At 38.9% G+C, this 18,143-nt stretch overlaps 1 protein-coding gene across 5 annotated transcripts in view; it reads right to left on the bottom strand.

The window, feature by feature from the left end:
• GRIA3 (glutamate ionotropic receptor AMPA type subunit 3) overlaps positions 1-18,143 on the bottom strand; it is a 280,633-nt gene that overhangs the window by 52,982 nt on the left and 209,508 nt on the right. For all 5 annotated transcript variants that reach the window (XR_001554693.3, XM_015860743.3, XM_015860740.3 and 2 more), the window contains 2 exons: positions 3,120-3,173; positions 1,482-1,643 (listed from right to left, as the gene is read on the bottom strand). Coding sequence is in view for 4 of the 5 variants with exons in the window: in XM_015860743.3 (XP_015716229.1) it covers positions 1,482-1,643; positions 3,120-3,173 (216 nt within the window). In the remaining variant the exon portion in view is untranslated. The remainder of the gene's footprint in view (positions 1-1,481; positions 1,644-3,119; positions 3,174-18,143) is intronic.

Here is an 18,143-nt window from a genome sequence, read left to right on the forward strand (position 1 = left end):
ACTTGTTAGTTAAAAAAGATTATATCACATTCACAGAACAATATAGGATCTGGTACTAATTTCATCAGGCATTTGTTCTTATGTTAAAGATAAATAAATTTGTAATAGCTGTCCAATCTGGCGCTACATAGAATTTACAGTCATAATTTTTTTTTCATCAGAACGTGTCGATTGTCAGTAACCTTAATGCAATCCCTTCCAAGTCATGCCAACAGAGCTATCTAATTTTCTACTTTATTTGAATTCTGCTTATAAATGCATGAGCACGCAAAGAGAAAAAAAGATAGAGGGAAGGGAAAGGCTGATAAAATACAGAATAAATTAAACATCAGGGCTTTAATCTCTAGGCAATTTTATTTCCTAATCAAAAATATTGTACATCAATTTTTAAGTATGCTTTTTGTCTGATTGACAAATACCGCGCACATTTCTATAATGAGCGGTACATTTGTGGGAAGGTAATACATTCTCTATATTTGTACGATGCACTTTAGATTATTTTTTAAGGATAGAGAATAATTTTTCCCTCAAGGTAAATTGCTTTCAAGTGGAACAAAATCTTCCCAGGTTAACTTCCTACCTTTCAGAGCTTTTAAGGTTAGTGCAACGCTTCACTTCTGTCTCGCTCCAAGGAAGCTTTAGAAAGTGGAAGTAGTTCATAATCAACAGGGAACAACATGCTGAGCCAAGCCCTGTTTGCCTTTCCTTGCTTCCTCTGAAATGCCAGTAAGGCCGTGGGATGGCATGAGATAATCTTCCTTCTCCAAAGAAATCATGATCTCAGGGATGGAAGGGACTGCAGTGAAGTGTCCTGTCCAGTCCTTTCTTCTGAGTTAGGGCCACTCTGAACAGACTATCCCTTGTACATCTGTTAAACCCATTGCATTTAAATGCACTGTGAAAAAGGCCCCTTTACCTCCCAATGTACATATTACTGTACTTAGCACCACTTATGTGCTTGTTTTTTTTTCTCTGTTTATTACAAGTCATCTTGAATGCAAATTCAGCGGAGTGCTTCCTGTACCCTGTCTGAGCACACATTTGATTTGTGTCTATATATGATTAGAGAACAAAACTCTGCCAGGACATGGGTAAAGGCAGTCACACTCAACTGCCTGCAGTTGTTTGGTGATCAGAACCATCCTGGAATGATTGGGATGCAGCTCAGCCTGTATGCTAGCAGTCCCCAGGTATGCCATGGGACCCACCAATGGGTAGAATGGGAGTTGCCACCTTTTAAAGATGTTAAGGTAGTTTAACAGTTTGGGTTTGGCCAGGCCATCTTTCTTGGTGGCTGGACTAGAGAGCAGTTTCTAGTATCACTTACCTTACAGTGTGATGTAGCTCTGGAAAATAGCTGATTATTTTATTTTTCATACAAACACTCTATGCACTGGAAGACTAATACTATTGTTAATTAACAATTAATTGTTTAAAAGTAACTCATTTAATCTCCACCATTGACAGAATAAAATAAATACCTTCAATGGTGAGTTTTTGGCTTCTGGGAATTCTCTTTCATCGAGCCTCACCCAGCGTTGTAGAAACTGCTGAACCATTGGGTTTTCATTATTAACTATCTGGAATCCAGTAATATTGGCACCTCCATGCATCACCCTCTCCAACACAATGTCCGTAAAGCCCTGGGAGGACATGTAAAAAAACAAAAATGATTGCCATCTAAAGCACCTTTTCTTTGTCTCAGTTCTACCTGCTAGAAGCTTGGCACAAAAGAAACCACTGAATTTCATTCTTGTTAGCTGAAAACGTTTTAATGTGGAGACCATTACGATCACAACAGCAGTTGGGATTGTGATAACAGAATTTGTAAATGTAGATCTCTGCAATGGGCAGTGTCGCATGTAATATCCACTGGTCAGAAAGAAAACAGCAGGGAAGCCTGAAACAACCCTTCTGCTTCTCCTTGTGCTGGTGCAAATCTGTCCAACATCTCACTTCCATCTGAAGAGCAAAGTGTGCAAAGCTTCGGTGTTGAGAACAGAAATCCAATGAAGAGCCATGCTGCTCTGCAGAGGCGAGGCACGCACCTCCTGGCTAGGCAGCCGTCAGTCAGAGCACCACTTAACATTTTGCTTTCAAACATAATGGTAGGATTTCTTCCCACTCTCTTGTTATTTATACCTGTGGCATTAAATTGGTGTCTTTTTGATTAGTGTGACTTGATTGCAGTCATGTTTACCTGAATGGCAGTGCTTACACATGCTAAAAGGCAACTCAGAGCAAGAACTCGTGTATTTCTATGCACACTCTACAGTCTAATCAGTCAGATCACGACTGATCCTTATAAAGCAAAACAGCACATTTTAAAGTCGTACAGTACTCATGCTAAATAAGGGTATTTTTAAGTTTGTCTTTTCTGTTTCCATCAGATCAAAACATGAATACAGAGAACATTCTACTGAGTGGGATTGCTAACTTCAAAGTGTGAGAACATTTTTATTCTCCCAGCAGATGTGGAAACCAAAACTAGATTCTGTGAGGATCAACTACAATATGACACTTATTCTAAGGAACTCTAGTGGATTCAGTTTCCAAGTCATCACATACACCCCTAAAAGCCAATTTTAGATTCCAGAAGTGGTCCTCGTACAGAAAGAAATGTCTTGTTTTATCCTGGTAGGTCAGTACACATGCTGTCACCAGCCCACACTCTCACTCTGCAATAAGAACGAATGGCTGAACAGTCTGGCCATTTCACTTTGTGGAATTACTGTTTTAATTTGCAGCTTTTCATCACTTATTTTATACATAAATATCCTACAATTATTTTTCCTAGACTGCTAAATTTCAAATATGTTACATAGAAGATTATGGTTACCAAGTGTCTTATTTATGAGGACACAGATTAGTGGAAAACACATAATTAAATCATTATTTTAAAATTAGTAGAGGATATTAGCTGCTTAGATAAAAACGCAGACCATAATTGACTACAAATGACTACAACCTACCAGTTCCAGTATTTACTGAAGTCATTTCTCATAATCCAAGAACTCACTCAGGCATTTTCTCTGCTGCTGATTAAAGTTGACACAACCTGAACAGAATATATTACCCTCTCAACCTTAGCTATACTTGTAATGAAGAAAAGTTCTTACCAGGTTTGCTAGCATGTAGTGATATCCTCTGGAATGTTTGCCAAGGATTACAACCTGTATGAAGAAAAAAATTACATGTTACTCAGTGTAAGAAAGGGGATGATTCTCAACCAGTAGAAAATGTGCCAGAGAACGAACATTTTTGTAATCCTCTATGCCCAATCCATGGGGAGCATAAATATTACACACCAGTGACTTTACAAACATGATGCATTTTTAAAACACGTGGGCACTGCCCCAACTGGAGTGACCCATATGGCTGAGTAGCCTTCCAGTGGAGATGAACTTACTTGGCAATCTCATCCTTGAGTCCATAGTGTTTCCCTGCTGACCATACTCATTTTAGCTATCACTTCAATAATTTCTGATCTGCAATGAGGTAACAATATATCTACCTACCTAGTAAACTCATTGTTTGTGGGGTGTGTGAGAAGCATGTGAGACAGTCCAGCCTTTCATTCTATTTACTGAACTGTGCTGGCACAGGGGGCTCTGATGGCACTCATTTTCCTGGGGTTTCTTGCCATGAGAGCCCTGACCAAACCTTGTCATATATGAATGCTTAATTTCTTCGTTATGTTCAGTGACCTTTATTGTCTTTTGACAGAGTTCAAAAGGACTGAAAACGTGTCACTTCCAGTGCATCTAAATGGAGATATTTGACCTTACATTTTTAGTCAAAATTTGTACTAAATACAATGCGGCACTTCCACTAAACCAACATCTCCTGACCTCCCTGACCGCAGCTGGCTATCACTGTGTGAGAATGGAGCCATTAAATGAAACAGTAAAGAGACAGAAAAGCAGCAGGCTGAACTGAGCTGTTGGACTCTGCAAAGATGAAGAGGACAAGCCAGGGTCAGCGCTGGCTGGCAACTGAGTTCTGCCATCCTGTGTGCTCCCGTTGTCACCCCAGTAATACCGGACTTTTGTAGAAAGGAGAGAAAAAACTCCCCATGTTCAAGCAGCTGGCTGATGGCTCACCAGTAACAGCTCCTGTGCAAATCATGCCACTGCACTCAGAACCATTCCCCTGCCTTCAGGCTATAGCCTCAGTAACATCCATCTCATTCCATCTAGTTCCATCTAGACCAGGGGGAAAAATGTCCAGCAGAAAGAATTTAATTAATAATTGTGGTGATAACGTGTGTGTCAGGACAGAAGCCAACTCACTCAGACTTTCCTATAGTGAACTACTGAAAGTTAAAAACAGCAAGCCTAGCTCTGACCATACACCACAGCTGTATCACAGACTGTACCAAAGAACAGGTCAAGTGGTCAGGTGATGCTCTTCAATGGACCACTTATGTCCTTGCTAAAGTGAGATGACATTTGAGTCACCGACTTTAGATACACAGAGGAGCCTCTTAAGGTTCTTGATTAAATTATTAAGCTCCCAGTTGTCTCTTTGGGTTGCCTTGTCCTTAATAGATGTCATTTCTTTCAAATTCACATTTAATTCTGTAGGAATTTGCATACTTCCAGCACTCTGAAAATAAATTGCTGTTCTGGTCCTCTTGAGAACTGTATGTACACTCTGTTGGTAGGAAGCATCTGCTTTCCTACACTCACACTTGTTTTCTATGGAAATGTGCAGTCTTCCTTCAGATCATCTGGTGTATGCACTATTTGCATAATGAATTCTCTGTGTGTTTAAATTTCACCTTAATGGCAGCGCTTTCTTTTTAAAAGGTTAGAGACAAAGAGCTTAACAACAATGTGCTTTGCCATTTTAACCTTAATGAAAAATAAGAAAGCTTTTACAGATCTATCCAGAAATGTGTTTATTTAAGAGAAAATACCACGACAGATGAAGTCAGGGGCTGTAAGGAAAACATTCATGGAGCTGCTACAGGCATCTGGAGAAATACTGCACATAGGAAATGTAGGACTCATTAGCATAGATCATACTCAACTTCCATCTCCTCTGTTGTCATATCTCTAAAATGCCCAGAATTAACTCTGTTTGGTTCCTTAGAGAGGTCCAACACAGTACAGTCACGCTTCAATTTGTACAGCATCTTTCAAAAATGACCTGCTACTATTACTATTCATACAATCAAACACTTTAGTTCTTAATTATTTAACTGGATCTTAACAATGCTTTTAAAATTCATTTCACATGCTATCCTAAATCTTAAGCATGGTGATTCTCCTCCCTCTTGCTTTCCACCTGTACCAACTGCCCAGCATCTTGCAGGAGCTGCTGGATTAGCGAGCCTAGCAGATACAATCACAGACATCAGTGTTACTCCTCTGGGAGCACAGGGATGGACAAAGCTTTTTTATGAAGAAAGAAAACAGGAATACAAGCAATAAATCTCATCAACTGCTTAGATATTGTGAAGCTTATATAGAAAGTGAGATATTGAATAGTGGTGGTGAATAGAAAGCCAGGATTACAGGACAAGGATTTCACAGAGCTACATGTCTTTGGTAAGCTTCACTTCCAAGACTTAATATTGCTTTCACTTTGATTGAAAGAAAAGCTTACAGGTTTTTACACTGAACAAAGGAGGAGAAAAAAAAGACTGGAAACTATCATTAATAATTCAGACATCGGATCACAAACAATTCTTGTTGTGTAGATAAAAAGAATGTAATGTCGGGTTTGATATGGAGCCAAAAAAAGTTTGTATTTTTAATTAACTCTTCGGATGTTTCCGATTAATTAACAGAAAATCCAGAGAGAACATAATGAAAATGTACCTCATGTTAAAACAAAAGTCACAGACTGCTGGCATTCTGGAAATACGGGCCTATATGCCAGATTTGAGAAATTAAATCAGCATTGCCAATTCCAGTTTTCCATTTGCCTGGGGAAATAATTTTTTGAATGAAAGCATAAGAACATATTGGTTTTCACTACATCAGCCATCACGATAACAAATAGGCAACTAAATTTTTTTGCCTTAGCTTTTAAGTTTTTCTTATAATTTTAGAAGTGTCTCTGGGCTCAAAAAAAATGGAAAAGTGAAAGAATATTGCAGGATTGGGAGGTGGGGCTGAGCAGTCCTATTTTCTCTTAAAAAATATATATATATCATTGGCTTGTCTTTGACTCATGGATGCAGGAAATCACAAACAGGCTCTGGAGACTGTTTTTTCCAATACCCTGGCTCAAAGCAGGACAGCTAGAGCATGCTGCTCAGGATGTGTCACATTTTGCATGTCCCTGAAGATAGAGATTCCACAACACCTGTGGGCAACTCGTTCCAGTATCTGACTACCCTTGCAGTAAAAATGATTTTTCTTATGTTTAAACAGGATTTTCTGCATTTCATACTATGTCCCTGTCTAGTCACTGGGCACCAATGAGCCTCACCGAGACAGTCCAAAAAGTGTCTAGATCTTCTTCAGTCCTCCCAGTCAGGAATTTATAAACATTATTAAGATACACCCTGAGCTTTCTCTTCTCCAGGTAACACAATTCCACTTCCCTCAGGCTCTCCTTGAGTGCCACACACTTCAGCCCATGAATTATCGTATGTACATACAGTATTGACTTTAACAGGTGTCATTGAAAAGTACATGCTAAGAGAATAAGCTTGTGCTTTTATGGAGAGAAGTAGCTATCATGACTTTGGCAGCACTTTAAAGAAAACTAATAAGAGCTCATGTTCCCTTCACTTGAATTGATCTGGTCAGGTCAGTCTTTTTAATCAAGGATTTTTTTCTCTCTCCTTATTTAGAAATGAAAAAAAAGAAAGAAAATAAATTAGATCACAAAAGTACAGACTGCCTCATCTACAGCTCAAAACCCTGGTAGTTTATGAGTTTATTAGATCTTTCAATAAAATATAATACTGATGCTGACTGGCAGTATTGTCACAAAGAAGGTCTAAAGATTTTTCCTGTGCTTTTCATTCCTGACATGTTACAGGAATATGCCACTTAAATGGAATGACAGCGAGAGATCTGACCTGGTGTAATGCGTCTTTCCATTTCTAGCATCTGTTAACAATGAAGTAAGTTAAATCCAGAACTCTTCATTCCTAGGTTTTAAAAAGGCAGCGAGGCAAATGAGATTTCCTATAAGCTCAGAGTCAAAAAGGAGTTTTGTTGTCTTTGTTGAAGTTATTTATACATTAATTTGGGTCCCACTTTTGCAAAAAGCCCACGATTAACTTCAAGCATATCAGCAGGCCTTCTGATTTTTGAGTCTACTTTTACGTTTCTGAGGACAGGAAAGCTTAGCTAGCTCCATATGAACAGCGATATCCCAGTATGCCTTGCTTTGAAAATACAGCTATGACATCTTTGCCTTCAAAGCAGTGCGTGAATGCCAGCAGTGATGGTACAATTCTCTCTTCTCAGCAGCAAACAAGCCAAAATGTTTTGTGTTAAAAAAACGGACACATCTAAAAAATTCCAACAGCATCATCAGGATCAGCTCAGTGTTAATTGTTCTTTGAGGGAACAGCATGGGTAACAGGCCCTTGCTATCTCAAGCATGGCAAGAACTGTCTTGCAATCCCAAATTGCTATGGAGCACCACTGCTTTCTCTCCTGGTTTCAGCTTGCAACCCTATTGTTAGCAACATTTTTACATTTAAGGATGGAGTTACATAAAGCTCATGTGAGATATGAGCTTCTCCTACTTGATATTGGACTAAACTTTTGAGAAGTCACGGCAGCATCCCAGTGGACTAGAAGCATTGGCTAATTTGGTCTTCAAGACCCAGTTAAGAAAGAAAAGGAGCAGAGTATCAGTGTGACACTCCAATTAGTTCAATAAAAGTGAAAGCCTTCAGAAGTTCTTATCACGAGAACTGCCCGTGTGGGCTCGCAGTTATTGTACATTGGTTCTCAAAGGAGGGTGCACTGTTAATAGCAACATAATTATTGTGGGCAGTGTTGTCATGTGGGCAAAGGCAAAAGATCTGTTGCAACAGCATTTGACAGGCATACACAATCATTCCTCATTGTTGTTACTTTGCACAGGTCACTTCTTGTCATGGAAATTTTTATCCTAGAGTAGGATAAATTGGAGAACAGAAGAGGATTTTCTTATATAACCAGATGGCAAAGTAAAGATAAGATCCCTTGCAGCCTCAGTAGATACATTTACTGCCAGTCTACAGTGCCTTCTCCCTTGTTTTATCATTCACACACAAAGTCCTGCACAAAGGAAGAGTTCCCTTTGAGGATTCTAAGCACAAGACAAGGGAAGGTCTTCCCTGAGAAAAATTATAAAAAAAATAGCATGTTGATGTACTTTTGATGTTTATCACACCAGCAGCACCAGCACCTACACACAGAGTTCCAAAGGAACAATAGTACTGTTGTAGCAAAAGAAGCATCACAGCTAGAGCTGGTCTTCTCACAGCCAGACAGATAATACTTATTCTGGCCTTAATTCCATAGAAATAAAGCAATTTCCACATAGGGTACAAATGACTTTCCTTGTACAAAGGGTCAAAACCTCATAATGATAACGACAGTGCAAACCCAGTGAAGGCGATTCATTTCTTCACTTAATATTAATGGGATGAGAATCTGGCCGCTAGGAATTGTGAGGCTGTATAATATGCAGTAAACAATGATTTCATTTATATGAAGAATGAGTATTATATTAAATTTGAGTTAAATATTAAATGAAGAATGTATTAAATATTAAGATGAGGATTCTACCCACGTATTGTTTGTTGCAGATAAAAATAATAGCATATACGGTTGAGACTAACTTATGCACCATTTCAGAAGCTTCATGTTCTTTAGGGAGTGTTACAAATCCATAGGCAGTCTAGATTGCTGGGCTCTGTATTTCTGAGTGGTGCACAGACCTAAGATTTTTCTTGTGTGCTGTTGATACCTTTTACATTTGTAACCACACCCCAAAACCATAAGCCCATCTTTCTCTATAGCACATAAAGTAAGTATGGGTTTATAAAACATTCGTCAAACACCTTTCAGCCCTTCTGCAATGTATCTGTCATGGTAAATAATCTCATAGAAGACAGGAGTCTCCTAGTAGAAAGGACAAAAATATACACGGTAAAAGCAAGGATCTGAGATATATTTGAAGCACTTCATTAATACTTTTTCCTTCCTTGTTCCCTTTCCGTGTGCTTTTCTTCCTTGCATTTCTAATTGATGTTAATCACCCCAAGAGTTAAATTTACTTCTAGGCCATCTCTCTATAGTCAATGGTCATACATGTTAGTCCTTGGAAAGCAAGGCAACATTTGAAACCACACTGTACTTCCTCCCCTCTCCAGAAAGCTACACTTTCTTTTCCCACATCTAATATGATGTTTGCTGACTGAAGACTGCAGACTGTGTAGTGGAATATCCTCTTAAATAATGCATAAAAGATTACATGAGAAATTGCAGAGGCAAAACATTACAAACAGCAACATAGGTTCTGCGGGCATTATATTTCCTCCTCTTTTTTTTTTTTTTTTTTTTTTTTTTTTTTCCATTGTGATAATAAAGTTTTCTGTGAATTTTCTGTGTCCTGAAATAATTTTCTTAGATTCATTTTCCTTGATGTGACTTAATGACATTAACTAATCTGATGGCATAATTATTGTTAAAAGATGTGCAGTTCTGCAAAAGCATCCTACTCTGGTTTTTCTTCACTGAGATGAAGAGTTTTATGATCACTAGTAACTGACATTCATAATCACAGTTGTTTACTCCATAAGCTGAATAACATTCATTACACAAACTTTTTTTTCTGTCAGATTTTTTTTTCTGTGTTTAGAAAGATGAGATCAGTGTTCTGTCTCTCAGGACTGCATCTCTCTTTGCAAGTCCCACCCTCCATACCCTAACCTTCACAACTTAAGCTACCATTCATCACTTAAAGCTATTCCACTAAGATCAAGAACAGAGACGGAAGCTTGTTACAATCATGATGAAAATTCCTTGTCACGTATGAAAAGGATGCCAAGAGACCTCTGCCTCTAATGCTGCCAAGATCTTCCCAAGAGGAGCTACTTGTTCCTATTGACAGTTTCCCTGAAGAGATCTGTGTGTTGTAGAATTTCTGAACTAGTGAATTCTTTGGCTTTTTGAGTGAGATGAATAAAGCAAAAATCAAGCTATGTTATGGAAGAAGTTTAGGAGTCACATACAAGAAAAGTAAATCAATTAAATATGTTAATCTGGAGCAGTGATTTCCACACGCTGATCATTTTAGGAAGGACTCCATATTTTAATTGTCTGCATAGTTCTAGTATATCCTCTGATAAAGATATCACCTTCAATAATATTAAAAAAATGAACTGATTTCACAGAGATTCCTGTATATTCACATGTTGGTATTTTCACAGAGTCTTCAGGTCTCACAGGAAACTAACTGGTAGGTAAACTTCTTGGTAACCATCACATGCTTTGCACTGACACACAAACACCTTTACAAAAGACATCAATGTTTCTTGGCTCAGGAAAGTTAAGCAAAAGAGTGTACATGGCTGTACTACTACAGTTGTACTGTAGTACTGACAACATTCATGGCTAAACTTCCACATTTCCTTCAGCCTGTGATGCTCAGCTCTTATCCTAACAAATGATGGACCCATCACAATGACAACCCTCTTGCCTGTTAGGAGTTTTGGATCCTTTCATCATAGTGCAAGTCCATATTGCATGTACCAAACTGAGCACCATCAAAAGTGAATTCCACACCAGCCTCCACTACTAAGTTTCTCAACATCTGAGGTCACTTTCACAGAGACTGTTAACAACAGTAGTCATATATTTACTCAGAAGTTTCCAAACCTTCTTCTGGAATCAAATGTTTGCCCCCAGCCATCTGATGTGAAGACATACCCACAATGCTAACGAGCAGCTCTTTAGTGAGCTTCAGCACCTCATCCCTTTGACAGAGGACGTGATATCTAATTGTGCCTTCTGCCTTTCAAAACAGTGAACCTGTGTCTTGGAATTTCTTAACAGTACACTCTTGCAGTCACAGACAAGCATAAACAATGTTCAGTTCTTCTCATAACCCACAGAATAAATGATACTCCATCAGTCTTAACTTTTATCAACATGATGAGATGCACATACATTGGAGGAAGAGAGGAAGAGATCAGGTAAACTGAGGAACAGTTATCATTTAAAAATACATATATTTTCCTTCCATATCTCCATTCATCATGCCAGGGTAAAATCCCAGTGTTTAGTTCCTAGAATTGAACAGAAGTCCTTGGAAACAGAATTCTGTTTTTATAAACTATTATTGCATGTCAGGATCACTTCAACTATTATTGGGATATAACCCAGAAGTGTCGCAGTAATTCAGACCCAGTGCTCACAGGAAAATCTTTGGGGGGGCTGGAGGGGGAAGGTTGTACTGCAGAGCACTGCACTTCAAGCAGACTGAAAAACACTGAATAGAAGCCAATCTTTTTTTTACTTTTGAGCATTTCCTTTCCTCTTTAAATGTCCTATGAAATTAAGGGAAAAGAAATCTGCAACCTTCTCTAGGAAAGACAAGGTTACTTTTTCTTTTACTTTTTACTGTAAATGGAATTCTACTGTGACTAGAATTGCATTCAATTTCTCTTTTCAACGCTTTGAAGGAGTTTGAAAGGTTTATTCTGCTTCACTATAAACAGCACTCGGCAATATTCCCCATATAACTTGGTGCATAAATCATGAACCAAAAGAGATTATGAAGAGTTAATTTATTTTTACTAGATTTAGTCTATCCGGCAGGGGAAGCCTTTTAACTCATATGAGGTAATAAAGTTGCAGTAATATTTTTCTGTTCTGATTCTTTACGTGCATTTTGCCAGTACAAAAGATACTCAGGGTGTTTTTAAGGCTCTGTGTATATTGCACATTATTTTATTCAATTCATACTCTGGAGGATTGGGTTTCCAGTAGTATATACTCCATTATTGCTACACATGCACATTTGTGGTCTCAAACAAATAATATAATATAGTAACATGAAATTTTGAAGCCTGTGCACACTAATTTCCTCTAAAACAGCTTTGTTTTTTTTCACCTTATTGGTTGAGTACTGCGGCATGTTGGTGTTTCAGGCTTTGCTGATGATTTCTAGGGCCTGACTCTTACAAATTTACCCCAGGGTAGCCCTGGAAGCTTTAATCCATTCCATACAGAACAAAGGAATTGCACAGGTGTGAAGCCAGGATTGGAAAAAGGAATCACGTGTAAGTATTTAATTACTAGTAGGAAGCGATTTGCACTGGGTTGATACTTTGCTGTATTAGGGTTAATACAAGCCCACTTGTAGTTGGCAATGAATGTATCATAGTTGTGGATCACACCTAGGGGCATCATATTTAGTCACATCCCTGTTAGGCTGTAGCTACTGGTTGCTTGTGTCAGCCTGAAAACTGCAGCATTTCAGTGTGCTATGAAGTCTGTTTGGGTACATCTTGGTGCAAGAGGAGCCCTGAGAAGCACTGGTTCTTTTCCCCAGATAACACTGATTTATATCACACTGAAGCCATTAATCCCGGTTTAGTCAGCTGTGAAAAAAAAAACCATAAGTTCTTGTGTGCTTTTTCTTTTACTGACTTAGGACTTCTCTTGTAAATGAACTTACAAGACATCAGAACTATCACACTACCTCTCATGATGTATAACGCCTGTTTGCACAGTGGTATTGCGCTATTACTATTCATTTTGATAGCATGTTTCCTTCCTCTCCCTGCAGTTGGTTCATCTGGATTGTTGCCAAGATGGTTGCCTTGGAAACTAATTAAGTAAAGCCTTTGGTTAGAAGCAGAGTTTCAAGCATTAAACTATTTGAGAGACAGATGCAGAAATTAAGGTAATGTCTGTGAAGATGAAAGGGTTTATCCTTTATATGGAGAAGAAAGAACTACATTAAATGCTAGAACTGAAATAAGGCAATTTCTATACAACGCTGATTTTAAAAACCTGGAAAAGACGTGTGACCAGGAATTTTAAAATCAGACACTGGCTAAAAAGAGGTGGAAGAAGATTCTCAGAGCTGTGAGGGATGGGGAGATGGACAGATACAGCAGGAGAAAAATCTGAGCAGATCACACGTTGAGTGAGTTGCAACCAGCAGTCCCTTCTACCCCAAATATTCAATACCTTTAAAAGATTTCTTCTGAATCTTGGTTTTAAAAAGTACTAGCAAAGCTAATGAAAGACCGGATCCTGTCCCTATGGTCCAAGTACTGCATGGGAAGCATCCACGTGTACATTTGCTTTCAAAGAACATCAAATGTGGCAATGGGAGGGCTATCACAAAACAGTCCTCAGGCTTGACCTTTCTGCTGAGACTGCCAGCAAGGGTAACAATTAATGCCAGTGCAGGAGCAGCTTGCATGATGTGGACATGGGCTAAGTAATGAGTGGGATGTTCAGGGCTTTGCGAGGGCAAACGCAAACGCACAAATGCTGTGTGCTGAAGCTGCAGAATAAGGCAAACTGTGCCTTCACAGCTACCTATTAGCTGAAATTCAAAGCAAAGGCTGTCTCTCTATGAGTATCACGGTATCAATTTAAATATTGTCTCCAGGATAATGTTCAGGATAATGATTGACTCTATACCCGCAGCAGTGTAACTGAGAGAGGATTCTGAATCACTGTACATTTAATGGCAATGCAGAGGTTGCCATATAAATATCTCTGTAACTGCATAACAGCATACTGCAGATGTTGTGGTAAAGATATGAAAAGACCAAAAGCAGATGCACGTATGTGCACTGGTGTGCGCATTTATATCTCATGAATTATCACAAACATAAAATGAGTAATTGCTACTATCTCAGGGAAATAAAAACTCTAACGGTGACTTCAGGTTCATACGTATCTGGCATAGGAAATCAGGTTTGCTTGGCAGAGGTCTTCTCCATACAGCAGCACGTACGTTTATGGCAGGACATTTTGCATTAATTTTTATTATTACTGATCAGATACGTTTAAAACTGTTCTTTAATGCTTTTTGAGCGTTTTGGAAATTTGTGTGCCATTGCCTCAGTCTGTGGGATGACTAATACTCAAACTGTCAAATTCCTGTCATTTGGAATCTGCCTTGCCTTGTGAAGTTTGGGTGATGGCTTTGGAGAGCCATTCCTATTTACAAACTAGAAATTCTATCCCCAGGTCTGTATGCAACGTGCCACATGTGGGACAGATTAACCTAAGATGTTGCTTCTCTCTGCTTTAGCAATCCATCTCTAGCTCATTACTAGTTTTATAGCTGAGAGCAGTATGCCCTATGGGCAGATATAGCTGTCACTTCTGACGTATGCCCATTTTTTACTTACCCTTTGCTAGCTACAGTCCTGAAGGTAACTGACTCAAGTAGTTCCCCTTTCCTCCTCACAAGCCTGAACAAACCTGATCTCTCTGGATGTGAGGGGAAAGAAGTCATTCTGCTATTCTCCCGGTTTCAACAATACTCATGGGCATCTAATGAAGGAATGCCCTAAATATTAAGTTTCTAGTTCACTGGAAATATAAAAATGAACTGTACCACTTTCTGAGTGACATTACACAACACTGTACTTACTGGATGCTCTCTCCTTCAAGTGTCCCATTGTGTTTATAGGCAGTTATTGTTGCTGTTTTTGATGACTATTGGTGCAACCTAATGCTGTGTTTTTGCACTTATTTTTCTGACAAATGGCAAAGCTGATTTGCAGCGGGTCCAGTTCTCTGTGATCTGAGCAGCTACGCAGAGGGAAAAAAGACTTGGAGATAGTTTTCTTAATCCCAAACTTTCATACTCAAATGTCAAGTCACAGTCAGTGCCAGCGCAGGACAGAGTTCAGTCAATCAGATTACCCTTCTTAATCCTACGGATGCTTTACTTCAAGTCATCTTTGACAGTTTCACTATCATCGTAAAATTTTGGGGACTGCATTCTCGGCTATAATATTACTTCTACTTTGTGAGATGCCTCCACTCCGTAAAGCGATTACCTTGGAACCTAACCTATCTGGCTATGTTTGGAGATAGCACCCTTTTGATAAAAGCATACAGTCTCTGAAATAATTGGGTCTTTTGTAAAGTTTTACCATTTTGATCCCAAATGGAGTTTCTTCCACCTTATTTTCCCTCAGGAGCTTTACTTCTAAATGGACACAAAGCCAGTCTAGTCTGAAATACAGTCTGTTATCTTGGGAATAAGAGAAACATATTTCTTAACTCAAAAACATGCCTCAAAATACACGGTTGAATAAACCTGAAGCTTACTGTTAGTTCTCAGAAGAAAATGTTCAGTTTATGAGAACAAAATTTTATATCTATCTGTGAAGGAATATGGGAATATTTTAGCATCGAGGGAAAAGAAGTGTGGGGAGCTTATGATTTTTGCATGACATTAAATGTTGCTATCCGTATGCTTGAGAGGCCACTAGATGATTAAATTGGATATAGTTTTGTCATGCAAGAAGCGATACAGATCTACATGGTTACAGAACCACAGAGCAAATGAAGACACAGGTGGTAGCCAGGAGGGTGACTGTTGATCCTGTTAGTCCACAGGTAAGGAGACAGAACTAGAGGTGATCTGGGCACAATATCCACCTTTAGGACACAATACAGAGCCACAAAAGGATTCTCTGGGATGGTAAATGAGACCAGATGCACTACAAAGGAAAACCTTGCACAAAATAGGCTACTCAGAAAGAGTATAAACTGAAGTGCCCTCTTTCTCTTCCTTTGCATTCATGCATCAGGAGAAAACTTTCATGGTTACCAGGAGAGAAATACCTCATATGGCAGTCATCAGAACTTAACTTACTTAGAAACATTTGGACATACAGATGTGTCAGACATTAAAGGCACATGGAATATTGAAGGTCACTGTCTCACATATCTGCATGTCACTGGAGGAAGGTACAAAATATTTCAGTAGGACCTGAAGTCTCTGAAGAAAATCCTCAGGTAGGTAATTGGCTTTAGGTAAGCCTGCACTTTTGGAAGAGAAGTGCATCCTAGTTTGAACTGGTTGAAAACAACATCAAAGGAAGAGAAGTGCACACACTGACCAGCCTGACTCTTCAGGTCACTCTTTAATCTGAGCACTAACACAAAGCCACAATATGTGGTTTCTGGAGCAAAGAATTGACAGGCTTGCTGAACAGCCTGGTCAGGTACCCAAAAGTCTGACAGCAAACTCAGAACGTGCATAGATTGTTTAGCAGTTTGTGGTCCATTTATTTCTGCTACGATTTGTGTTCTTAAATAAGACCTATTTCCAGTTCTCAAATCTAGGTTTTCTGACAAGTGCTGTCCTTGGCAGAATAAAATGGCAGTCACCACAACACCATGGTGACTGCAGACAGCAGTCTAGGCAGGCACTGCTTCAGCATGAGGGTGGGGGGGAGAGTGAAGCCTGATGAATCCAGAGAGAGAAGGATGGAAAGGGGACTGGTGCTCAGGCAGCCTATGGCAATAGCAGTGGGAAGTCTGTCCTTCAGAGCTGTGCCATCACAGGCAGGGAGCCTTTATGGCCTTCCCTTTTCTCTTGCTGGATATACCTGGAGCAATGTAGTCAGCATGGAGGTATTACTGCCTTGTAGCTAAGCAGCCCCTCTAGACTCTACGTATAGCACTAATTTGACTTTCTAAACTGCAATCAAACACAGATTTGAAATATGCAAATCCAGAATCATCTTTCCCCTCAATGGTATGCTATCAGCAAACACAGTTGTCTATAACGAAGACAACTCACCATTCCCTTGAGGAAACTGGATGGCTGGATTTAATACCGCACATATTTGTGAATTTTTTTAGCTACCTTATGAGAAGATAACAAGGAAAGCAGATGAGATGGAAAGAAATGCCTAAAACCAATAGTTATTCAGCTGACAATCTGGGGACCTGCATTACTGACTTTCCCTGCAGAAACTTAATCGTTGCTCTTGAATTCCAGATTAAAAAACAAACACAAACTCTGGAAAATGTTGCCAGAAGATATTTTTAGCATATGAGGCACCAGCTTGAGATATGCCTGGACAATTTTTTGTCAAGTGAACGGTCCTGCTGAAATAAATGGGAAAATACTCCTATGCAAGTGTTGCACAACTGGAATCCACTTGTTGGACTCCTAATGTGACAGGATTAGTAGCAGAGTATTTGTCTCAGAAACATTTGGTTTGCCTTACAATTTCTTGTTTTCTAAACAAAAATTTGTAAATCCATTTTTGATACTGTAAATTCAAACAATTTTGCTCATGAGTACATTTAATAAAATTAAGGGAAAATCATATTACATCCATAGGACAACATATGTGACATAGTGCTTGTATGTGAAAATGTTGTTTGGTTGCAAAGCAATGGCCTAACTGCATTCAACTGCCTGGCTAAAGCTGATTGAGTTACAGAATCCAACTGGAAGGAAATTTTAAGATCTTTTAGAAATATTTCAGATTATTTTGGATAAAGATTTAATGAAGAGTAAATTCAAAAGAAGGACAGTGAGCATAAAAACAGAGAAAAGCCTCATTTTACAGCACAGGGATGGCCTACGTGCAAACTAAAGACAAGAGAAAGGCTATAACTATTCCAGAGTGTGAGCAAACTAACGCAGAGTTCACCTGGCAGCCCCAGTATACAGATGCTAATGACATGAATAAAAAGTGGAATCAAACATTCAGTAAAATTATGAGTTCTTTGTCTTTCAGCTTCGAATGGCTGCAGAAGAAATGCTTGCAAGTTGTTCTGCTAGGTTGTTTGCTTGGTATATGACTTTCATGCTTGGCTTTGAAATGGTTTGAATATTTTTCTCTCACTTGCACATTATAATAAAAAGAGTGAATAAAATGTAAATGGACTTAGAAAGATCAAACAAAAAGCCTATTCTCCAGCTGAGAGTGGGTCCAAAGTGTTATTAATCTTGGCTTTGGAGTTCTCCTGTATCACTGTCAGTAGATTGGGCTGTAGTCTTATGCAAGAACATAAGCAAAAGAAAGAAAATAAAAGTTTCTTGCAGTGTACAAACTTCCCCTAAGAGAATATTCACCATATTGTCTAAAGAATTATAGTGTAGAATATTAGCATTACAATCATTTAGCAGTAGAGTTATGTATCAGCATGGCCTTGTGCTACCTT

This window comes from Coturnix japonica, chromosome 4 (genome assembly GCF_054131305.1).
Source record: "Coturnix japonica strain WE chromosome 4, WE-NBRP24, whole genome shotgun sequence".
Lineage (NCBI taxonomy): Eukaryota > Metazoa > Chordata > Aves > Galliformes > Phasianidae > Coturnix > Coturnix japonica.